The sequence below is a fragment of the Phascolarctos cinereus genome, unplaced genomic scaffold, assembly GCF_003287225.1.
Source record: "Phascolarctos cinereus isolate Bilbo 61053 unplaced genomic scaffold, phaCin_HiC Scaffold_4;HRSCAF=312, whole genome shotgun sequence".
Taxonomy (NCBI): Eukaryota; Metazoa; Chordata; class Mammalia; order Diprotodontia; family Phascolarctidae; genus Phascolarctos; species Phascolarctos cinereus.
The window spans coordinates 355,037,972-355,063,881 of NW_027555847.1; the positions used below are offsets into that span (position 1 = coordinate 355,037,972).

General features: G+C 35.9%; 1 protein-coding gene across 1 annotated transcript in view; it reads left to right on the top strand.

Annotated features, from left to right (window-relative positions):
• CPLANE1 (ciliogenesis and planar polarity effector complex subunit 1) overlaps positions 1-25,910 on the top strand; it is a 109,475-nt gene that overhangs the window by 78,125 nt on the left and 5,440 nt on the right. The window contains 13 exon segments of the mRNA XM_078153213.1: positions 227-331; positions 2,680-2,792; positions 3,718-3,916; positions 6,996-7,231; positions 7,862-7,955; positions 8,786-8,929; positions 11,990-12,020; positions 14,249-14,377; positions 15,183-15,351; positions 18,040-18,098; positions 18,823-18,993; positions 21,093-21,217; positions 21,612-21,701. Coding sequence (XP_078009339.1) covers positions 227-331; positions 2,680-2,792; positions 3,718-3,916; positions 6,996-7,231; positions 7,862-7,955; positions 8,786-8,929; positions 11,990-12,020; positions 14,249-14,377; positions 15,183-15,351; positions 18,040-18,098; positions 18,823-18,993; positions 21,093-21,217; positions 21,612-21,701 — 1,665 coding nt within the window.

Consider the following 25,910-nt stretch of genomic DNA (forward strand, 5'->3'; position numbering starts at 1 on the left):
GTCCTGCCCTCATCAGTCTTGACTTCTCTGAGCTGCTAAATAATGTGATACTTAATTATCTATTATCTGCTTGTTTTGTTTACTAATTGTTTCCTGCTCTTGTTTCCAAACTTGATTACCACCAACCTTAGTGCAACGCCCCTATTTTCCCCCCAAGACTTCAGATTGTTCTGTGTGCATAGAATAGGTTGGTTATAGTTCACTTGGGTTTTTTCTTGTATTTAAGAATTGCTAGAAGAGGACATCACTACTTCAGCTGGATTGCATTATATGGCTTCTGTGAAAAAGAAGGTGGCAGAAAATCAAGATGCAAGTACAAACACAGAACCAGGTAAAATGCCACCCTGGCCCTTTACTTGGTTTCTTCGTGTTGCCCAGGAGGCTAAAAGAAGCCTGGAATTTGAGTTGGAACACCGGGGTTTGCATCCCAGCTCCCAAACTTTGCTAGCTCTTTGACTTTAGGAAAGTCATTTTACCTCCCTAAAGACTTAGTTTTCTGATCTCTAAGAAGGAAGTAATAATACTTGCAGCACCTCTTTCACAAGGTGATATGAGGAGAGGCCTTTGTAAATCTGAAAGGGCTGTATAAATTAGTTTTATTGTTACTATATTTATGCTACTAAAATACTTCCTCTTTTAGCATCTCTGTATGAGATAAGTATAAGGCATTTGTTTAGGCTTTTAAAATAGTTAAGGTGGTTTTAAAAGGGGTTCTTAGTTATTCTGGTGTAGGTTATCTGTGGCCAGGTTTTGGTTCCAGATTAGCTTTCTCTCCTTTCTCCCCAAGCCAGCTGGTTTGTACATTTGGTTTGTAAATTGTAATGTAAACTTAAGTAAAACATAATAGAGAAAGGTATACCTCTCTATTTTCTTGCATTATATAGTGTATTCCAAGCCAAATATAGATTATATTTTTATTTTGGATTCTCTGCCCCAATTTCTTTTATTAACATAGAAAATTTGTTAGGCAGGCATTAAGAGATTAAGGCCACAGATAATAAAGTCAAATTGGAGGTGGGTCTGAACAGGCATAATGTGGGAAGTATGTATAAATGATTGTGCAATAATAATAATACAAGCATTTATATAACACTTTAAGATTTGCAGAGTGCTTTATAAATATCTCATTTTATCCTCCCAACAACCCTGGGGGATAGTTGCTATTATTATCCCCATTTTGCATATGGGAAAGTGAGGCAGAAATTAAGTGACTTGCCTAGAGAGTCACACAGCTAGTGAGTATGGTTTGAACCCAGGTCTTCTTGACTCCAAGTTCAGCTCCCACTTTGTTAACTCTTGATGACTGAGTCTGTGTGTGTGTGGCAAAACTTTCAGAAGTCCATTAAATACCCAGACTAGTTTCTAGGCAAAAAAATTTGTTTTTGTTCCGGTAAACTGGTCTAGTATGTATGCAATGTATCTGAAATTCTCGTATTAAAAATTGTGATTTGTACTTTTTAAAAAAATTATTTCTATCAACAAACCGTTTGTAACTTTGAAAAGGCTGGGTTAGTTGCTGGAAATAAAAAAAAAAGTGAAAATTCCTTGCCCTGAAGGAATTATATTGGGAGGATGCAATTTATACACAAAATATATTCTAAAATAATTTGAGTAGGGTCAGTAACTTTATAACAGATGCCATAACTAAGTAGTTATGTTAAATTAATTAATTTATTTTTAGTTTTCAACATTCGCTTCCACAAGATTTTGGGTTTTAAATTTTTTCCACCTTCCTCTTCTCCTGTCTCCCTACGACGGTGTACAATATGATATAAACTCTACTTGTAATTCCATGTTAAAATGCATTTAAGTACATGAATGATTTGGAGGAGTATTTTTTTTTCTTCATTAAGTTCCTAATTCACTCCAAAATAAGGAAGCTAATTTTAAAAATCATTTTTAATATGATCAAACTCAACAGATCATTTCTGCCACATGAGGATATAGTTTTTCTTTCCTTTTGATAATTGCATGTTACCTTAAAAGGTCTGTTAATTTAAAAACAAAACAATAGTTAATTAATTGGAAAATAGCTAAATTGGTATCATGCAGGCAATTCAATATCAGTGAGTTTTTTCTCTTTTAATTTTTAGCTAATGTGTATCATATTAATGTAGTTTTTAAAAGATGTTACCCTGTTCAGAGGATTCGAGTGGAAAGTGTTAAGAATGACAATGATGTCTTATTAAAAACTAGATTCCTAGCAAATAAAATGGGAACAGTGAGTCAAAATACAGAGTAGATATGTCTGACAATCATATATTGTACCTGCTGGTATATGGAGACTATCTTAAGAGGCAGACATTTTATAACCATTTTACTTGTGGGTAAAAAGTAGCTACATCTTTAAAATGTTTTTTATTAACATTTTTGAAGTTCCATTTTACATTATTGGCACTTCTTTTGTTCCTTGGAGTCATTAAATTGTGAAGAGGAATGTTTTTATTCAGTCTAATTTAAAAAAGTATTATTAGAGATACATTATTCCACAAAAATTACTTTGGAATAGGATTTTACTTGTATTTCAGCCATTGCCCCTTTTTACATTTATCAAAATATATGTTTCTGAGTTATATGCCACTGTACTACCTTCAGAAAGTTCATGTTTTAGGTCTGCTTCCTGAAATTTTTACTTCTTTTGGATTAACTCTTATTTTCTTGATTTCACTTAACTTCTAGTGCAAGAACATTCGACTGTTCCTCAAATGTTGGCTCCAGATGTTTATTTAAATCTCAGATTTCCCTCTGAAACATCAGAAATACCTTTGACATTGGATCCTACATCTAATGTGGTTTGTATTTATCATAATACATTGTATTTCATGAGTGCTAAAATTTTTGTCATCTTTGTGGTTTTTGGTGAAATACATTTAGAGAATCTAGCCCTAGTTAATCTAGGTTTATCATTAAGTTAAAAAAGTAGAATCTAAGTCTTACTTTCCAACTAGGCTGCAAACTGGGACCATCTATTACCTTTTACTTCAGCAAAGCTTAGTAATGTTGGATACATAGCAGCTCCATATCGGCTTGCTATTGACTGGTTCAGTCTCTGTGTATCTCTGTCTGTATCTCTGCAGTGATGAAGCCTGTATTTAGATATATAGACCAGATCACTTTCAGCCCTTTACATGTTGTGTCCTCTAGAGGAATATAAGCTCACTGAAGGCAGAGACTGTTTTTTTTTTAAATTGAATTTTTTAAAAAAATTACCATGCATTTATTTTCTCTCCTTTCTACTTTTTCTCACCCCCATTGGGGAAAAAATGAGAAATAAAAATCTTGTAACATATGCATAATCAAGCAAACATTTTTCTGTTGGCAATGTCTAAAAATGTATGTCCTATTCTGCATCTTGAATTCATCAGTTCTTTTTCAGGAGGCAGGTAGCATGCTTCATCACTGGGCCTCTAGAATGATAGTTGGTCATTTCATTGATGAGTTATTAACCCTTTCAGAGTTACTCATTTTTACGACAGTGTTATTTTATAAATTGTTCTCTTGGGTCTGCTTACTTTACTGTGCCTCACTTTGTACAAATCTTCCCAGATTTTTCGGAAACTATCCATTTTGTCAATTCTTACTTCACAGTAGTATAGTACAATGTCTTGCATATGAAAGCTTTTCAATAAATACATATTTGTTGAATCTAATTACCCTTGGCCCTATGTGGAAAACTGTATCTCTAATTCTTTAATTTTTTTGTGTGCTTTACCTCAGGTTGGACACAATTATATAAATGTCATTGACATTGAAGCTACTGATCTTCTTGAGGAATTGCCTGTTAGAGAAGAGACTACAGATAATATTGTTAATAAACAAGAAGGTGATGACATGGAAATTCCATCTTGTGCAGATCTGCATTACATGGCAGCTTCTATTACTAACGTAATTCCTCCTGACCAGTTTATGAATAAAGGTAATAGCCTTCCTTCTACTTTTTTAAGGCAGTGAAACATTTTGAAGAAAAAAAAGTTAATACTGATTTCCTTTCCTATTTTCAATCTTCTTCAAAGATCCTTCTTCTGAATTTCTTTCTTAAAGTCACTCTTGGTCTTTGTACCTTTGGATTTTTTTATTTTAATGTGGAAATGCCATCTCATTTTCTTTATTACTTTACACAGAATTTCCAGATTTCTTCTTATCTTATTATACTCCTAGAGATGAACATTTTCTCCCATCAAGGAACTACAGACTTTGTGATAGAAGAGCCAGAGGGCAGAGGTAGGGAAATGAGGAGCCGAGTTAAATTCACAACTACTGCTTCGAATGAAGGAGAGAGGCTCTGTGTGAAGTGGCGAGGCCACCTGTGAATTAGTCGTATGGTACAGGGTCATATAGTGTGCAGCTAGACTGTCATTTGCTAGGCTAGAAGCCTACACTGGGGTAGCACTGGCCTTCCTGGTCTCCCCTTTTTTATTGCCTGCACACTTTTGGCTGACTTTTGGTGGTTCTGGGCTGGGAGAAGTCACTATCTGCAGTTTCTCATAGAATTTCTTTATCATTAGTCAATAAATACACTGCACACTTCAGAATTTTCCTAGAGTAGATCCTGGGATATGGATGGCCAGCCTCCTCTTCAGGCAGCTTAAAAGGTCAGTGCATTTTTGGTATAGATACTTGAGGCCATGGGTTTTATTGGCTGGTAGCGTTCTTAGATTTTGTCTCCTGTGAACTCCTAAATATCTTTCCTGTTCTTCTCCTTCCTGCGTTGTAGTTACTGCATGGTAACATGGTGTCCTTGTCCAATATAGTAGACTGGAGATTTCTTTCGTGTAAGAGTTGGACTGGGTGGCCACTGATGTTCCTTGCGGCTCTCAAATTCTGTATTTCTTGTATATTTCTCTTGGTGGATCTATGTTGACAGTTTTCTCTCATCCCTTGTTTTTTTAGCTTAAAGGCTCCTTGATTAGATTTGCTAGATTCTTGGCAAATACATTCTAACCAGCCATGGTGTGCTACATCTTTGGTCGGTCAGGAGCTTATCATTCTTTTATTTTAAGATATGATCCAAAATAAATCCAAATGCCATTCCTAGATAGAATCGTTTTTCACTTTTTACTTCCCAGATTGCCTTTCTGCTTTGAAACTCTTGCTTACATTGGTCCAGAAGAGCTGAGAACAGTACCTGTGATCCTAAAGTCTTTAGTTTCTTGCCAGATTTTTTAATATTGGAATGCTTTCTAGGTTCTTTCTGTCATTTTTAGCTACATTACCAAAAGTGGGTAGTGTAATCATCCAGTTTGACAGGTCTTGGAAGTTTTTTGTCAAATCTCAGAAACATGCTCCCAGAAGAAAGCAGACATTGCTGTTGTTCCTATCAGGTCAATAAATAGCTCCCTCACTGCTACTCAGCAGAGTCAACTACCAGTGATCATCACCATTATGATGATTATTATAGCTGTCATCACCATAGCTAACATTTATATAGCACACAGTAGTAGGCATTGTGCTAAGCACTTAACAATTATTATCTCATTTGATCCTCGCAACAACCCTGGGAGGAGATAGTTGCTGTTATTATCCCCATTTTTTACAGATGAGGAAACTGAGGCAAACAGGTAAAGTGACCTGCTCAGGCTGGATTTGAACTCCATCAGTCTTTCCTGACTTCAGGCCCAGCACTCCATTTGCTGTCTCACCAAGCTGTCCTAAATTCATACATTCTTCCTCTCATCTCTACTGCATACCTCACTTGAGAGCAGCTGTGAACTCACATCATCATTCATCCGAAGAGAGAATTCAATTTCCCGTTCAGAATACCGAGCTCTTTTCTTTGGGAAGAGTTTCATGTTTATTTCTTAGCTTCAGCTGCAAGTGTTTAGTGGTTCTTCTTGTCATTTTCTGTGACATTGTTCTACCTCATCAACTTCCTGACGCAGGTTAGGATTTTGCTTGCTTTCTTCAGATTTTGTTTCTTTGTTTTCACATGTGAAGGTTTTCTTCTGTTTTCCTAAATCATAGAGGGGCCCAGGGAGGGGAACCCAGCCACCACCACCAACCTGAAGAAGTGATTGGAAATAATTATATTAGTCACTGTAGCTTTCTGGTATTTACCTAGAGAAGAAACAAAAACAGTGTGCATTAACTTTAACAAGATAAAACATGTATTTACCATAGCTTTAGGTCCCCTTTTATGTCATCTTCCTTTACCAAGTTGTAGTCTGTATTTCCTTTTGGTTCTGCTTTGATCACTCTGCTTCACGTCATCTAACTCTTGCCATATTTCTTTTCCTTTGTTTTGAACAAAATTTATTTCCTTATCTTCTTAAACCACAGTTTAGCCAATTTAGCAAAGGTTTATTTCATGGTTGTTGGTTTTTTTGCTATTATAAACAGTGTTATTATGAATGTTGTGCATAGATGGGTCTATTATTCTTGACAGAAGCCTAAATAAACAAACTTAAAAGTGGGATTATTGAGTTAAACATATGAACATATTGCAAGCCGAAACGGTCAGACCAATTTACAACTCCACTTGCAGTGAATTAGCATGCCTGTTTCCCCACATCCTCACTACTTTTTCATCTTATGTCCTTTATCATCTTTGCCTGTTTGGATATATTTTGGAGCCTCAAAATTGTTTTAATTTTCATTTCTCTGCTTATTTGTGATTTTTAACATATTCTCAAGGCATTCTTAGTTGGCTTTTCCTTTAAAGAACTAGCTATTCTTAATCTTTGACTAAAATAGATTTTGAAAGGCAAAGCTAGAGGTTGAAAATGTAATCATTTCATGAAGAAAACCTGAAATAAAACAGCAGTTTCTGCTGTAGTTAATGGACTCTTATTTAACCCTAAATTCAAACTGCCTTGTATTTTGGATAACATAGTAGTCACAATGTAGTGTTATGTTCATACAACAAGAACAGAGCTAGGTCTTTGAAGTCAAGTGATAGAAATGCAACTTCTGTGTGTTTTGTATTTATTATTCTAGGGATATCAATGTTCATAATTTTCTTAAGTATGATTCTAAATTGTACTTTTTTAATATTAAAGATCTGCCAAAAGTACAACCTCAAGTCCAAGAATCTACTGTAAAATTACATGGTGTCGAAGATTATTTAACCTGGAAACGGTGCCAGGATTTCAGTGCTTTACCTTATACGGTACCATCGGAAAAAAACATTGACATAGAGCACCTTACCACTAAACTCCTGGAAATAGATGAAAAACTACTTGTACTACAGAACATTGCAACTAATGTAGAACAAGATTTTGGCAACATTAAGTTGGTAGGTCCCCCCTGTGCCTTAAGCATAGTTTTTTTCTTTTCAAACATTTGATATTAGGTCTTTGATGTGATGTTTTTATCATATTTAGATTATCAAAATAGTGTGGTTTTTGATATCTTAAGTTTCTAGGAAAAAGATGTTTCTTCTATTATAGAAATTAATGTTAATTGCAAAGCCAGAATCTAGTTATATCCAGATGTTGCTTTATGTGCCTGGTTTTGTATACTTTTTCTTCTTAAGGAATTGTAAAGGTTCCTTCATTGTAGGTTCAACATTTTATTTGAAATTTTTTCCAGTATATCTTAACTTATCGTTGTTTATTTCTGAGGCCCCTTCAAGCTCAAGCTTTGTAAGATTCTCTGTTTTTATTCTATTTAAATGTACTAAGCTACACTTACTTTAAAATTAAATCCTATTTGCTGAATCTCCACCATTTGTCTAATTTTAGGGTTGAGCTCGTTATTTCTTTTTCAGAAGTCACTGTTTCTTCTTTTTAAGCATATCTCTTAAATAATATATGTTATAATTATTATTATTCAGCCATAATATGTTTTAAGAAAATGTTTCAGTCGAAGAAACTTGAATAAATTGATATTTAGGATTGTTTTGCTATTGGATATTTGTTTTCAGGTGGTGAAGACAGAAGACCCCTTGGAATTGTCATATTCCCCAGAAGTGGATAAAGAGACCATATTTTCACAAACTTTTAGAAGTCCTGAAGAGGGTTTGTATTCAGAAAAATAATGACTCACTATATCAGTGTTCGTTTATACCACAAGAACAAACATGCTCTTCAGAATGACAAGCAATTAGAAGATTTGGGGGGATTGGGAGGATAGGGATAAGGAAATGAGCTTGGAATAGATTTTAGGTTATATTTTTAGTATATCTATTTTACATTTTCTAGCTGTTTAAGACATGTAACAGGAACCCAATAGTAAACAGCTCTTAAACTTACCCTTTTAAAACCAAGAATTCAAGTTCCTCTGGTATTTTTATTTAAACTGTTACAGAAGGCAGAAGGCGGCAGTGCAGAGAAGAGCTTCTTTGTGGAGTAAGGATGTAGCTCTTCTGAAATACATATGTATACATTGGAATATACTCATGGGGCTAATTGCCTAGAGTGACCACAACTCTGTTTGGCAGTTGCTATTTATTTATCCAGAAGAAATCTTGAGGAATAGCAAATATGTAATGCAATTGAGAGCCAATGGAAAAGCTAACTAAACTTTTAAATATCTGGGTAGTGATGAGATAATTGATTTTTTTCCTACTGAGAGAATGAAAATAATATAGTGACTTTCTGAAATATTCTTTAATAATCCTGTTTTGAGGGAGAATTATCATTTTAGAATTCTGTATTTAGATAACTGTTAGAATTCATGGAAGTTTCTCTCTCTCTCTCTCTCTCTCTCTCTCTCTCTCTCTATATATATATATATATATATATATGTTGTCTTGATGCTAAGTGGGTTAATATTAATTAACTTATGAAGTATTCCCTTTTTTTTTTTTGCCTGCCACCACTCCTGTCTTTGCTGTCTGATGGATCAGCGTACTTGTTTAGCCATCAAATTGAAGAAGAGGAAACTCCATTACTTGAATTTCCTGAAACAAAGCATACTGTATGGAACTCTTCTTCCTTTTCTTCTGTCATTTCATCTTTTAACGTTTCCAGTGACCAGATTACTTCTACTGGTACTATTCTTTACTAAACCTCTTTTTGCTTTTTATCTTATAGACTGATTATTGTCTACTGATTATTGACTATTTAGAAAAATTGTGTTATCAAAGGTGTTGTTAGTGCCATGTACTTATGATGGCTTTGTGAAGTCATTTACCTTTTTTTCTAGATTACTATATGGAGAAAAGAGAGTCCAGAAATTGTTGATTCAAGTTGATTGTTGTTCATCTTTAAAAGAGATTTTTTTTTTATCAGAATCTTTTGACATGTATTACCAGTAGTGGAATTTAAATGTCATTGGTTGGAATTTCAGCTTAGTAATGCCTCCTTTTTCATTAAAAGTGAGAGAGCATTGAGAATCACCTGTATCCAGCACATTGTAATATCATACCCTTACCAGGATAGACAGTGTGACATAGTAGAAAGAGCTTTAAGTTTGCAGTTAAATGATCTCAGGTTTGGTTGGAGCTCAGCCAAGTTCAGCCTCAATTTTCTCATCAGTGAAATGGAAATGATACTTGTGCCACCTACCTCAAAGTACATTTGTGAGGAAAGCTCTTTGAAAATTGTAAAGTGCTAAAGAAATACATGGTTTTGTTATAGATATGTACCTCATTTGATACAATTAGTGGCTAACCTGCTTTCCTTTATGAAGTAACAGTCCTATCTCTAGACCAAAGCAAGGGGCCAGATTCTTGGAACTCTTGTTGGGTGTCCAACATCAGTAGGCCAGCAGGGCCTTTATACCACGGACAGAATGTATTGCCTCTCTAATTACTAGTTTGTTTGACCATCATCTGTTTGTAAGTAAAAGGTAAAGTAATTATTGTTGCGACTATTATTATTAACTTACATTTATATATAATACTCCTCTTCAGTCCAATTCAGTTAATTCGTATTGAACAGTCATAGGATACATGGACTCTGGGATCATACTCACATATAAACTGACATGGTAGAGGATTTTTGTACCCAGTGCCCATAAGAAAGAAAATGTGGTTAAGATGGTTTCATGCTAACCAGTTAATCAGCATGCATTTATTAAATAACTGCTCATTTTATATAAATAAGCTCTAAGGGCCAGGCACTGTGCTAGGCATTGGAGATAGAAAGACAAAAAAAATGAAAAAATCTCAGCTATCAAAGGAGTTTACATTCTATTGTGGAAGATGTAACAATCCATACAGTTATGGATGGAGCACTGGTCCTGGAGTCAGGAAGACCCGAGTTCAAATATGGCCTCAGACACTTAAATGTCAATTTCTTCATCTATAAAATGATGAAAATATTACACCTACCTCCCAGGAGTGTTGCAAGGATTAAACAAGATCATATTAGTAAAGCACTTTATAAATTTTAAAGGATGTATAAATTCTAGCTGTTATGTATGCACACACACACATATATATGCACATACACATGTAAGTATATACATAATAAATACGAGGCAAGTTGTAGGAGGTAGGAATTGAAGTTTGGAAAGTCAGGAAAGGTTCCATGTAGAGGGTGGAAGTGCTGGAGTTGCATCTTGAAGGAAGTAAGGCATTCTGTGAGATGGAGGTAAGGGAGGAAATATTCGTTCAAGGCATTTGGGATGGCCAGTGCAGAAACACATGGATAAGTAGCCAAGGGGTAAAATGCTGTGCATGAGAAACAGAGGAAAGACCAGTTTGGCTGGACCATGAAAGATGGGAAGGGAAGTGATGTATAAAAATACCATATAATAGGACTACACTATATATAAAATGTCTATAATTTAGGAGAGAAATTAATTAAGCAGGTGGGGTTTAGGATCAAAATGGTTCCAAAGATTTCAAAGTGCTTTTATATAAACAAATTCATTTTTCTTTATAACATCTCCATTTGGCAAGGGGAGGGCAGTGTTTGAATCACTGATTTCATCAGCGTATTGAACTGCTGATGAAGCAAATGCAATTCAATAACTTCAGAATTTGATAACCTAGGAGAGTTGCCAAGGTGCTGAGAAGTTAAATGATACATGTTAGCTATGTGACTCTTTGGCAAATCATTTAACTTTTCAGTAAACGTGAGACTACTCCATCCACTATACCATGTTGTATCTCTGTCTATCAGTCTGTCTGTCTTGTCTGTTTCTTGCCCCCCCCCCCGGGCATTTTTAGTTGAAACAGATAGAAAAATTGAAGAAGTCAATGTTTCTAAGGTCATACAGTTTCATTATTGAAGAATTAGAACTTAGCTGTCCTAACTGTCCATTATGATGTATTAGATCAGTCTTACTGATCAGTTGATTACAGGACCATTCAATTATTTGTCTTAACTCTTAATCAGAAAGATAGAAACTTTGTCCTTTCCTCACTTCTCTTTATATGAATATCCCTACCTACACCTATCATTATTACCCTGAAGGCTGTTTGCCTATACTAATTCCCAGCTGGGAATTCATAGTAGTAAACCTGGCAGTCTCAACAGTTATTTGCCCATACCTCAAATTTCATTCACCAGAGACTATTTTCCATTTATCCCTCATAAGTAGACAAGTGCTGATATACCCTTACTAGCTTATGCTCTGTCTTGAAGTATTTAATTAATCTGAGTCATGGTGAGTGATAGAACACCTACAGATATTTATTAGGACCTAAATATTTAGTTGTTAGTCTGGTCCAAAATGAAAAGGTATATTTAAATTTTAATTTAGTTATATTTTAAAGACATTATTACCCTTTGAGCCAGGTTATTCTAGGGAAGCTATTTTCTGAGTTTAAGTTAGACACTTTTGGAGTTGTATTAATTTTCATGCTGCCAGTGTACTGGGTGGTACTGTACTAATTCTGTGTTCTCACTAGTCTGTGTGCTTCCTTAAGTGCATTATGGACAGTCCTTGCTTGAAAGAGTAAAAGTGATTAAAATAAAGTACCTTAATTACCAGGTTGCAATATTGTTTGAGAGTATGTAGCATCTTTCTCATAAATATATCCTTTTATGTTTATAGTATCAATTTGAATGTGTTCAAAATATTTTGATTATTAGTGACAAGATTTCTAAGTTTAACTTTACCAAAATTCTTATTAATGATAAAAAACTTTCCTTTTTAGACACAGCTAATAGTGAAGATTCTGTTGGAAGGTAACTATATCATGATTTAATTTAAAATCATTAATTTTTTTAAATTTAGTATTTTATTTTCCCCCAATTACATGTAAGAACAATTTTCAACATTTCTTTTTAAAATTGAGTTCCAGATTCTCTCCTTCCCTCTCCACCCCCCTCATTGAAAAGGCAAGCAATTTGATATAGGTATAATCATTAATTTTACTTAAAATTGAGTGTTGTGTCCCCCAAATTTTGTCATTTGTATGACTGTAAACCGTGGTTCCACATATTTTATAATCTGATTGAAAGCAATATGGTACATTTCCATTTATCCAGAACGGACGGGGGGATGTGGTGCTCTGATTAACAAAAGAATTATGGATAATCTAATGTTTATATATTAGACCCTAGCTAAAGCATTTGTGCACCCTTGTCAAGGCTGAATACTGTGCTTCTTCCCTCACATTCCATGAGTATATTGAATATAATTTTATATCTTCAAAGAATAGTTTATTTCACTTTATCTTGACTATCCCTGTTCCCAGCTGTTGTGTGCCTATGAAGATGTGCACCGACCTAGAGGCTTTGATCTTCACATATAAGTCATAAAACTTGAGGTAAAGGTTAGAAGTTAAAACAAAACAAAACAAAACAAAAACCACCTTAAGACCTCCAGATTAAGTCTCATTCTCAGCATTCTTTTGCTTCAAGTATGCATTTAGGGTTAAAGCTATCTGAAATAATAATTTCACAATTTGTCGATTTGTGAGATTTACTAAGATTTATTGGTTCGTTTTTTACCAGGCATGCCCGGCCTGAGCTGGTTATTTCCTCTTAGGCTCTTTGTGGTAGCTATCACCATGTTAGATGGTCCATGTTAGAGACCCATAGAAGAGGTTTTTCAACTGAGATATGCAGAAATAGCAAACAGGTCATTTCTAGAATATTTTTAAACCCATGTTCAGGAACTGTGAGATAAGGAAGTCAGATATAGCTAAAGTTTGGTGGCTTGGTGACAGGAGAGAGGATGGTACCATTAAAAGAAATAGGAAAGTAAGAAGAAAATCTGAAGGGATAGATGATAAGTTTTGTACATTTTGAGTCAATGGTGACAACGGGAGATTATCCTGATGGAGGCAGACAGGAGGCATTGGATGTGTGCAAGTGTTGGGGAGGAGAAGGGAGACAGAGACACCAGTGGGCAGACAAGAAGCTTGGGTTTCAGTCAAGGCTTTGCTATTAACTGTGTGACTGTGAACAAGTCTCTTGATCTTTCCAGCCTCAGTTTACTCTTCTATAAGATAATAGTTTATAAATGATCTCTAAAGATCACTGAATGATTTCTTATAAAGTTTCCTTCAATTCTAAAATTCTTTGATTTTATGAAATTGTTTTTATTTATAGGTCTGTGGACTTGAATAGGAAAACATTTACATCTTTGTTTTTACTGACTGCTCTCTGAAATTTATTATTTCTTCAATTATTTAAAAACATCCCAAGAAGAGTTCCATGACATAGACCAATCTCTGAGATAATGATGCAGAGAATATTCATATTATTATAGTACTTTAGAGTTAGCATTGTGAACACTGGCATGACTGTAACTATAATATAAAATATTCTGGCAATTTTTTGTTGTTTAGATGAATGGAAGCTTACTGTTAAAATTTTTATGTGTAATTTCATGCCCCCAGTTGAAAAAGTTTTTAATTGGTTGGGTAATTTTTTTTCATTTATAAAATGTTATCAAGATCCATCAGGAGAAAGATTCCTTCTACCAAGTAGTAGTTACTGTTCTTTGAATTTGGGCATAGTGAATGATTGTTATAGAATGCCCTGTCAAGTGAAAAATGTTCAAAAGCAGCCATTTTTCTCAGGGTTCATAACTAGGTGAATATGAAACACTACTGATCATTAAATGTACATCTGTAGACAGCCTGATATAGTGGAAAGAATGTTAGTCAGGAGACCTTGGGTTTTAGTCTTGGCTCTGCTCCTACCTAGTTATATAACCTGACCTTTGGTCAGTCATTTTCCTCTCTAGGCCTCAGTTTCCTCACGGGGAAACTGAGGAGGTTAGACTTGATATTTAAGGTCTCTGAAAAGGAGCAGACTGACAGATTATTTGTGAGCTTTTCAACTTATTGAATAATAATTGGGCAGTTGGGAAGTTTGGGTACTTTTTAAAGATTGTTTTTGTGTTTAATGTTATTTTCATTTCAATCATCATTAACTTGGTCAAACTACATTTGTAAATGAAGTGTTTTAGCAGATTTTCAGATAACTGGACTAACTGATGTTGCTGACATAATTAGTGATCTTATCACTGAGAGTGGAGTATCTAGTGAAGAACTTGGTTTAACAGAACACCAAGCCAGGAAAATTTCCAGGTAATGGTCAAATGATTCACGTAATATAATTTTAGGTTGAACTTTAGCTTATTTAGCTTATTATTATTCATTAATATTTAAGATTCATATGAATACATTAAAGTACCTGAAATATTAACCCTGACATAAACTTAAGATGACTGTTAGTTAGAAAGTTAGGTCAAGACAGATCTTATCTTTGCTAATTTTTCAGGGCGAGTGTTTTTTTTTTTCCCAGAAATAAAAGATTGGAATACAGTCCTCGTATTTTCCTAGAGAACGTTATCCTCGTAGGGCCACTTCATCTGACTCTAAAGAGCCACTAAAGTTACTGCCACAGTTGTTTTTTATCCTTAATCAAATTTCATCCTTCACCCCAATGAATGCAAGATATTTTTATTGGGCTTATTTTGAAAAAATTATTTTTTTTAAAGGGAGAGATGGTCTCTATTGTATGTACAATAGGGCATGCAACTTAAAAAAAAATTTTTAGGAAAGGCTTAATCAAATGAGTTCTAAACACTCTTCTTTAGGGTAAAGAAGGAGTAACTGGGCTTTGTTGCGTGAAATGATCTATTTAAATGACAGATCATCACTTTGATTTGTTCTGTATCTTCAGACCAAGCTACAAAAGAGCATAAAACCTTTTGCTTTCTGTCACACATAAACAGAAGAATCACTCCAAAAGTTGTATTTTTTTGAAAGATGGGAGTATTTTTGGCAGCATTTATGAGTCCCATTAAGTCAACAGTAATTAGTTTTGACTATTCTCAACTGCAGAACCAGGTTTCAAAGGTAAAGATACATTGACTGTTCAATCTGTCAGGATCCATGGCACCCCAAAGAAGAGAAAATCACAAAGAACAGAGAAGGAGAAGAGAGAGATAAGAGCCTGGATGAAAAAAAAAAGGAAGGAAAGGATGGCGGAGTACTTGGCACAGCTGGCCGAGAAGAGAGAGCAAGAACACCAGCCTTTTCCATCCCCAAAGCGGCCGGTAAGGCCTTTGACACAAACGGGGAAGCCCTTCTTGGCCTGTCTGATGAATTTCTTTTGTCCTATTCTGTTAATTCCAGCTAAGATCAAGTACAGGGGGGGATATGGTTGGCATACCAGGGTATGCTAATGCAAACATACCCAGAAAAGTTTTTCCCTAAAGAGATTTGCATGCATTGTACTTAGAAGTATGAATCCCTTTCTCTCCTAGTTTATTTTTATTTGAAATCTTTGGCTTAAAATTAGAAAGTGATTACTTCTTTTGTGTTAATATATCAGAGGAGTCAAGTATACACTTGGGTGTATAGGAAAGGTAGTTGATGTTAATTGTTTTCCTCAACTCAGATAAACAGAGGAAATTATAATCCTTTAGTTTTCATCTTAATGTAGATGTAAGCAAACTGATCTGAACCTCTTTTCATATGGGTACATGATGGTTTGAACATTAGCCAAATGAGAAGGTAGGATTTTTTTTCCTCCAGTCTTCCTAGGTGTGTTTATGTTATTCAGTTGATCATTCGGCCTTGTGCATTAAAAGCAGTCCTACTTACTCAACTTTTTAGTTTTAAATCTCCCACTTAGCTTAAAGAAAATATAGATTTTTATGGCCCAGCCATGCACCACAAGAACAGTCTCATGTCTGTGTTTTTAAATCAGTCATCAAAAATCTAACAAGTGACTGCTGGGGAACTAGCACTAAAGAAAAGAAAGTAATTACTGCTGAAAAGTGCCCTGTAATGTGGTGGTGTTTTTTTTTTTTTGATAACTCAAGGGTGTCATTATGAAATTGCAATTATTAACATGTGAGACAGCTAGATAGCTCAGTGGTTAGAACACTGGGCCTGGAGTCAGGAAGACCTGAGTTCAAATCCAGCCTCAGACACTGAATTAGCTATGTGACCCTGGGCGAGTCACTTAACCTCTGTTTGCCTTAATCCACAAGAGAAGGAAATGGCAAACCACTCCAGTATCTTTGCCAAGAAAACCCCATAGACAGTATGGTCCATGGGGACACGAAGAGTTGGACGTGATTGAACAACAATAGCAGAAGTTATTGTATATTGTGCTGTAATCGGTGATGCTGTCAGAGGTTATTGACAAATGAAAAGCTATTTCCCACCACAGTAAATGTACTGCTGTGACTTGAAATCCTGTGTCTGCTTTTTATAGTATTTCTGTCACTTTTTTTCTGCCAGCCCGTAGAAGTGTATGCCTTTAACAAAGCTAGATGCCCTTTCCACTCATTTTGCTGATATTAATTTGTTATGGGGAATCAAATTACCGACCTTGTTAGAATTATTTGTGAAGCAAGAGTAAATGGGCCAGAAAGGATTATTTTATGATTTAAATCCAGGAGCTTTAGGCATGGAATATATTCTTTTATACCTGTTTTGCCTGCTAAAAGATATTTTCCCCTCTTCATTCCTGGCTCTCAGTTGTGTTTCAAGTAGGTGAGGTTACCAGTTAAATGATAACCAAATAAATTAGATTTTACTGTAATTATAAAGTTTATATTAGAATTTTTATCAAAAAATCACTTTAACATTTTGCTTATCTATGTAAAGCCTTGAGAAAGTTAATTGCTTTGTGCCTCGATTTTTCTGCATATAAAAGGCCATGAATGCCTTTGTGAATCATAGAAATGAACTTTAGTAGGTTCTTGAATGATAATTTTTACATAAATGATATTTGCCACTTTGTCCTGTATACCCACAGTATTCATTCTATGGCTTATAAATCAGCCATATTGCTATAGTAAATCTTAAGCAAACACAATTACCACTTAGATTAAAAAGTAAAAGAACTATATTCACTTATACTTCCGTCAGTTATTCTGATAGTAAGAATACAAAAAAACCAGAGAAGACAGGTGTCCTAATCTCTGAAATGCTGCCTGTTTTCCACATAAAATGTAGCTGTTCAAGAATGTGGGGACATCATTTGTAAAATAGTTTTTGCACAGACTTTTTACATCATTCTTAGGTTGTTTACTTGACACTTGAATTGAATCTTGTTTTCTAGTTATGTGTCCGAAAGGGACTATAGGTTATCTAAGAGATATTTCATTCCAAACTCAATTCAGATCACTTTCAGGAGATGGAAGAGGGTTGTGCAGAGGCAGCCCCCATGCCCAGGTGACCGGGGGGCAGGCCCTGGCGCAGTGTGCCTTTGGGGAACTTTGCCAGACTAAGAGACACAGACGGTGCTTAGTCATACTTTGGGGAAAAAAAGCAAGTGGATGACAGAGAGTTATGGTTTCCTATGCAGTCTTTTGTGTTCTGGATCTTTGGAAATGTACTTTTAAAAATTCAGAATAAAATAAAATGAACAGTTTAAGTTACAGAGAGGTTGTGAATCTGTATCAGTGGAGGGAGTTTCCCACGCCAAGGAAATGGGAGGTACGGACAAAAAAACTCTTTGTCAGGTAATGAAATGTAAGTGTTCCACTCTGCAAAATCTTCCCTCAAGGCTGTTGAGACTGCAACTCCAGCCAGGATTATTATTTCCTTTCCACAAGCCTACAGAGACATATCTATAAAAGACAGTGCATTGAACCAGCTAAAGATTGTTGTGTGTTGTACATTTTTGTCAGCAAATTCGATTGCAACTTCCCATTCGAGTATATATGAGCTGTGGAACATGATAATGCAGTTGTTTGGATTGAGCTAACTTGCTGTTTCTTGTGCAGTTGTGTATGACTTCAAAGGAAATTAGGCTGTATCAGCAGATGAAGAATGAAAAAGACAGGTAAGTTGAGCAACTATACCATGAATGCTATCACCTGTATCTGTCTAAATCTTACAGAATTTTCATTGACAGATTTCCTGGTTACAGTGAGAAAAGATTTTATCTGCTGTGACAAGGAAGTTTATTACATCTTGCATCAAAAGACCTACTTTCTATAATATCCCCTCTTTCTTAGTAAATATAGCTGTGCTCAGGGGGAAAGAACACTAGTTAAAACATTGAACGTGGCAGGCTTAAGTAGGGTTTAGTTTGCATGCAAAGTCTATTCTTTGTTTTATCCTTATGGCTTCTCTTCTGTCCATATGAATCTGACATCTGTGAGGCTTTGTAGTGTAATGGGAAAGGCACTGAATTTGGAGTCAGAAGTCATGATATGACTTGGAGTTCCAGTTCTTCCACTTTCTAGCTCTGTGACTTTGGGTAAGTCACAACCTCTGTGAATCTCAGCATCCTCAGCTGCTTGCCTGCTTACACTACTTACCTCATAAGACTCTTGTGGAGAGCAAATGAAATAATGTATGTGAAGGGCTTTGTAAACTATAAAACATCACGTCAGCATTACAAGCAGGAATATGCGCATGCAGACACATTCTGCCTTTTGATATCATGGTTCTTAGAGGTGAAAACCAAATGCCCAGAATCCATTGCAAACCTCTGTAATTTCAAAATAACACTCACAAAACAGTATGTTAACATGTTTGTATTTTTAATTCCTTTTCCAAAGATTACAGCTATCTGAACACTATCATCGCCGAGTTACCCAAGCATATAATCTGATGAATGAGTTGCTATTTGAGTCAACACAGGTGCCAAGAAAATCCTTGACAGAGTCACCAGGAAGCCCAGCTAAATCTCCTTGCATTTCTAGGAGACGGCATCATCTTCCTCCAAGTGGGTAAGAGAAGCCCTGACATAGGTCTTTGGGCAAAGGTCACTTTTCAGTTTTCAGAGGCAGAAATCAAGCATTTTGTCTTTCATATATATAATTCATATGAGGCTAGATCTTTGTGTCTGTCTTTAAACAGTGAATTGAGAAAAGTGTAAATAAACCATGGTCACAGAGGCTTTGTGAATTTATAGTTACTCCATGAATTTGAGTTGCAGTAGCACCATAAAAAGGGGTAGAAGTCTTAATTTTGCCACCTAAACAGCTATATTTGAATAATGTACTTCATCTTGGGGCTGCTAGGTGGTGCCATAGTGCACAGAGTGCCGGGCCTGGAGTCAGGAAGACTCATCTTTCTAAGTTCAAATCTGGCCTCAGACACTTACTGGCTGTGTGACTTAACCCTATTTGCCTGAGGTTCCTCATCTGTAAAATGAGCTGGAGAAGGAAATGGCAAACACTTCAGTATCTTTGCCAAGAAAACCCCAAATGGGGTCACAAAAAGGTGAATTTTTTGCAATTGACCAACAAAAACTTTATGTTAAATATTGGAGAATCTGATATATAACCAATAATATTGATTACAAGCCATTTTTTCTTTCAGAGTGGTTTTCTTTCTACCTTGGGCCTGGGTCCAGTAAAAAGGAATAAACATCACTTAGAATATCTAAGAAAACAGAGTACATGGTTACAAAATAAACCATAAATTGATTGGTCTATCTCTCTATCAGATGAGGATCCAGGTGTCTTAATGGGTCACAAACTGAAAATGAATTAGCAACATCGTGCTGTTCCATAACAAGTGAGGCATACTATCAGGATGTTTAAAGAATCAAATGCACACAGAAGTAATTAAAAGAAAAGTGTATTTAAAAAAGGCTAAAAAAGGAAGTTATAAAAGGGGGAAATATAATGTATAAATAGTGCTGGATATGGAATCACAGGTATCTAGAGTTGAACCCCAGCTTCCCTTCTTACTTCCTGCGTGCCCTTGGACCAGCCACATCACTTCTCTGGGCCTCAGTTTCCTAATCTGCAAAAGGAAAGGGTTAGAGTAGATGATCTCTGATGTAGCTCTATATCCGCTTTTGTGAAGGATTTTTTTAAAAAAAAAGTTAAAAGATTTGGGCATATGCAGAATAGTGGATAGAGGGCTAGTCTTGCAAGTCAGGAAAATCTGTGTTCATGTCCCACTTCTAAGACATACTGGCTTTGTGACCCTGAGCACCTTTCATGGATGTAAGTAGCAGAACAGTTTCTGCTCTGCATTAGTGAAAGGAGTTTTCTCATTGAGAGTTCCCTGTACCATTGAAATCATAGTCCTGAATAAAGAAGTATAGACACAGAATGTCAGCATTACAAGGGGTGCGTCCACCAGGACATGAACAAGACCCCTCTAGCAACACACCTAAAGAAGTGTCATCCAGCTTCTGCTTTTAGACCTCCCTCTAGTGAGGAGGAACCTTCTGTGTCCCCCACATACCGAGCTATGTGGAGATAGCTCTCGTTGTTAGGAAGGTTTTTCCAAGCACTCAGCTAAATTTTCTTTTTTGAAACTTCTACTCTATTGCTTCTTGTTCTGTTTGCTGGAGCCAAGTGGAATAAATCTCCTCCCCATTCTGTGGGGCAGACCTTCAAATACTTATACAGGCTAGCCAGCCTGAGCTTCTTGAGCCTATTCTTATATAGCATGATCTTGAGACCCTTTAATATCTTAGTACGTTTCAGTGCCCTTTCCTGAATGTGGCAACCAGAACAAAACCAAATCCTCCAGAGTTAAGGGAGGAGAAAATCCAGAGATCATTTAATAAATATTGTCAAGTATATAAAGAAGAGCTACCCTTTCTACAGCTCCATTAAAAAAATAGCAATTTGAGTTAGAAAGAATGATTTGTTGAAGGTTATAAGGTATTGAAGGAATGGATTAATTAGAAAATTGTGAAAACACTTAGATAAGTAAAGAAAATCTCAAGCTGGTAAGCTCTGGTAAAATCACTCATCTGGTTATGGAATTGTGCTGTATTTGTGGGAATTAAAAAATTTATAACTCATGCCTATTACTAATGTAATTTAGATTGTGAATAATATTATTTGTTTCCTACTTTTAGAAAGGACCGTAATATTAGTACCTTGTCACCAAGTCGAAATGCCAAAGTTAGATTTGCTTCCAAACCTACTTATATTCATGGAAGATCCCCTTTAAGCCAACATCAACATTCATCTCAACGAAATAGTAAGATTTATAAACCTTTAGCCCCCATATAAACATTACGACTTATGACCATTGTTCCATTTTTGTTGTTATTGCTGTTACCATTAATAACAATAAACATTGAGATGTTTTAAGGAAAGGGGCAGCTGTTTAGGGAGATATCACAGATATGTTCTGATCTCTTGAGCTTGATATCTTTCCCAAGAATTCTCCAGTTACGGTATCATTTTCCATTCTTTACTGACTTCTAAGAATTCCTGGTCTTGTAGAAGTGCCATTGCTAGCTCTCTTGAAAAGGACTATTTTGCTAAAAAGGAGAATGATAGTAAGTCCAAAAGTCCCTTCCAACTTATATTTGAGAATGTCTTCATGTTGTAGACTGAAGTCAAGAGTGTTACATGCATTTCCCTCTCAGGAATGGCTGCTGTTCCAATAAAGAAAACAACAGAAATTACCAAAAGGCCTGCCCGAAATGTATTGTGCTCTCCAGACTTCTCCAGTCAAGGTAAATTACAAAAAATACCATGTTTTATAAAAAATGTCTCCCAGACAGGACTTCACCGTGCACCACATGCTCTGGGCACGGCAGTTGAATTGCCAGAGGGACAGCAGCTCATCGTGGTTATATCCTTGGGTAATAACTCTGAGGGGCTGGACTGCTCACATAAGTTTAGCTAGGTCTCATATAAAGGTCCCCAAACGTAAATCTGTTTGGGCATGTAGGATTAGTCCCATGTGTTGCGGTTGGCTGCTTTTAACAAATAAGTGGGTGGGGCTGCCATGTGCAAAGTATGCACATGAGGCAGAGGGGTACTTCACAAGCTGTGGCAAGAGGAGTTTTTGTCTCTTTTTGTGGAGTCCTCACCAAGTGAGGGTGCCGGGGGGTAACAGATGAGACCTCTGCTGCTGCACCAGAAGCAGAAGCTCAGCTTCTTGGTCTTTGCAGACTCTATGACCTCTAAGGTCACTGTGCTGTCACATTTCAAGTGATTCCTGTGGACTACTGACTCTGTCTCTGGGCCTCCTAGTTACCTGGGCATATGTTGACTGGGTAGGAAAAGAACAGCTCTCTCATCTGCCTCCTGACAGCTCACAGCAGCTTCACTAACCACCAGGAAGCAAAAGAAACAATAGCTTTAATTTTAATGTTGACTTGAACTGTTTTCCATTGGAATAAGGAAAAAGGAAAGTATGTCTCCTCCCCTTCATTGCCAACCTATTAGAAAAAGGAATTCATGTTTGTTGCATTTATTCACATACTTGCAATTCAGCTTCCATTCTCACTACTCTGTTAAGATTGCTTTGTCTTGCCTTAAGTACCAATTTAAATGACTTTTTTCTTAGTCTTTTTCCCTTTCACCTTCCTGTAGCATTTCATATTGCTGATCCTTGCCTGCTTTCTTTATCCTCGATTTCCCCACCTGGGCATGGATATTCTTCAAATCTCTTTCCTCTGCCTTTAAAAAAATTAAGCTAACTGTGAAAGTATGTAATAGTGTATTTATATCAGAAAAGGGAAAAAAATCTTACCTTGAAAAAACTAATTCTAGAGTCAGAGAACAATGTAAATCTTACTCTTATAGCATTAAATGTGAATGGATTAAACAATCCAATAAAACAAACAAACAAAAAATGAAAGACTGGATAAGAAAACAAAACCCTACAATCTGTTTCTTACAAGAAATACATTTAAAAAACAAAGACATACACAAAATAAAACTAAGGGGATGGGAAAAAATTTGCTATGCATTAAGTGGATCCAGAAAAGAGGAGTTGCTATTGTGCTATGAGACAAAATAAAAAGACATTCCAAAAATACAAAAGTATAAACAAGGAAACTATATTGTGCTGAAAGGAACCTTAGACAATGAACCGAAACCAGTAATAAACTAATATGCTGCAAATGCCTTAGCATCCAAATTCACAAAGGAAACATTACCTGAGGTTCAAGAAGACATAGACGATAACAGGAGATTTCAATATCCCTCTATCAGTTTTTGGTTAAGTTTAACAGAGAGATAAACAAAAGGCAAAATATAGAACTGAACAAATCTCTAGAAACTAGAGAATTAAATTAGCAGTTTACTAGAATTAAATTAGAATTACTAGAAATAAACTAGAGAAACTAGAATTAAAAGACCTATGGTATCTTCTAAATAGGATGGCAAAAGAATAGACATATGCATCACCTGGAACTTTTGCAAAAATTGACCTTGTACTAGGTTAACAGAGATATTGCAAACAAATGTAAAAAGATAGAAATAGTCAGTACATCCTGTATAAACCATAAAGCAACAAAACCAGAAATTGGTTCACGGACTACAAATAGAAGATACAGGCCCAAATGAAGGCTTAACAATGAAATCTTAAATAATGAATCTAAGAAGAAATTGTAGAAACAGTACTTATGTAGAAGAAAATGATAATAATGAAACAACATACCAAAATTTCTGGGCTGCAGCTAAAAAGCTCTGGGGGAGATCATATTAAAATCTTAAAATCATTGATTAACAAAGTAGAAAAAGAGAGATTAATGAATTGAATATGCCTTTTAAAACAAAACTTAAAATGAGCACAAAAAAGGAGATATTAAAAGTTAGAGGAGAAGCACATAGATTAAAAACAAAAATCCCCATAGAAATGATAAAACTAAAAGCTGACTTTTTGAAAAGACTAATAAAATTGACAAATCTTTGGCTAATCTGATTAAAAAGAAGAGAGCAGAAAATCACATCAATAAAATAACAAATGAACAAGATAAAATCATGATAAAACCAGAAGAAATAAAAAAAGAATAATCAGAACGTATTACGTACGATTATATGCTAACAAAATTGAGAACATGAAAGACATGTACCTTCAAAAATATAAAATACCCAAACTCTTAGAAGACCAGAAAGAGGTTTTAAATATCCTCTCAGAAAAGGAAAGACATTTCACTGTAAAGGAACTACCAAAGCAAAGAGCTAATCTTGGTGGATTCACAGGAGAATTCAGTCAAACTTCTAAGGAATAGTGAATACCCATACTTCACAAATTAGTCTCAAAAACTGAGAAAGAATCTATCAGAAGTCTTTTAGAAGACAAATACAGTCCTAATTCTTAAACCAGGGGAAAACTAAAACACAGAAAAAGGCAAGGTTAATGAGCATCGACTCAGAAATTGTCAGCAAAATCCTGTCAAACAGACCACAGTCTAAGAAATCATTCATTATGACCAAGTAGGATTTATACCAGAGAGGCAAGGGTAGCTCAACATTAGGAAAACAATCAACATAATTAATCATATTAAAAATCAAAATATCCAGAACCACATGATCTTCTCAGTAGATGGAGAAAAAGCCTTTGACAAAGTAAAATACTCTTTTATGTAAAAAGAGTCAAATACAGGCATAGAGGGACCTTTTTTAATGTCATGAAAGGCATTTGTCTAAAACCAAAAGCACGTATCATATGCTTTTTATACAGCTAAAACTTTTTTCTGCAGAGGGGACATTCTCTCTTGTAGTTAAATCACTCAGACACACTTCTAACAGAGCAAGTTGCCCATAGGGTGTGTCTGTCCCGACTCCCAGTAACAGATTCCTCTTCCAGGTGGCCCTTCTAGTAGGAGAAGCTGTGGTGTGCACAGCCTTGGGTTGAAGCCATACAACTACATCTGAATTGAAAGTGTCTGAGGCACTGTCCTCAGGAGCATGTAAGTCGAATGAACTTGATGGTCATCTCCAGGAAACTGGTGCTTATGGAGATAAGTGGGTCCCATGAAATTTTGAGAAAAGTGATGAGATGTTGTCATTGTAGAACATGGTAACATGCAACTGGTGGAGACAGTTTTGTTTCTAGAAATACATCAGGCATAGGAGCACCTTCTATTGCTCAGTCAGGAAGCTGACTTTTCTGTAGACTCCTGACTCCCTGACCAGCCTGCCAGTGGTACCAAGGACCTGGCACTATCAGTCTCTACCTGAAGATCGTGTAGGCAGAACATGATGGTGCAGAAAGAAATCCACAGCTTTGGTGAAACCAGAAAGGAACTTTTCTCTTGGATAGGACAGCCTGGATGATGTTCTTCACAAAGAGTCTGGTGTACTGAAAATGTGGATGAAGGATGCTATATCTGACATTTTTTAGTACCCTCACCTCTGGCCACACCAATACTTCTTCAGTGGGGGGCAGATCACCTCCAGCTGGCTGGCAGAAACAAAGGCCATGGCCCCAACGGCAGCTCGTGGCACCCATATAGCATCCTGGCTCCAAGCATAGGCCCTCAGCGCCTCCAAAACACATATTATCTGCAAGGTACTTAGTCTTCTAATTGGATGCGGCATTTTGGGATTGTTTCCTCATTTGCAAAATCCAGGGCTTACTAGATATCTAAGGTCTCTGTACTTTAAAGATACAATTTTATGATCCACTGAAAGGACTGGAAATAACTGCCATTCTAATATTGTTATTGAAAGCCTACATCTAAAATATCATGCAAGTTCTGTTTTGCGATCAGTAAACATCCACCTTTGAGTGCTATTTTTGGAAATTTTATAAAATTTACTCCAGATTTGTGCAGCTTTTTCTTGTATATTTTGCTCTTACCTCCTGATGAATTGTCTCAGGGAGAGCTCAGAGAAAAATGAACGACCTGGAACCAGCTACTACAAAATGGTTCTCAGGAAGAAGAATCCAAGAAGAGCAGAGCTCTGCCTGTCATGGCCACTTA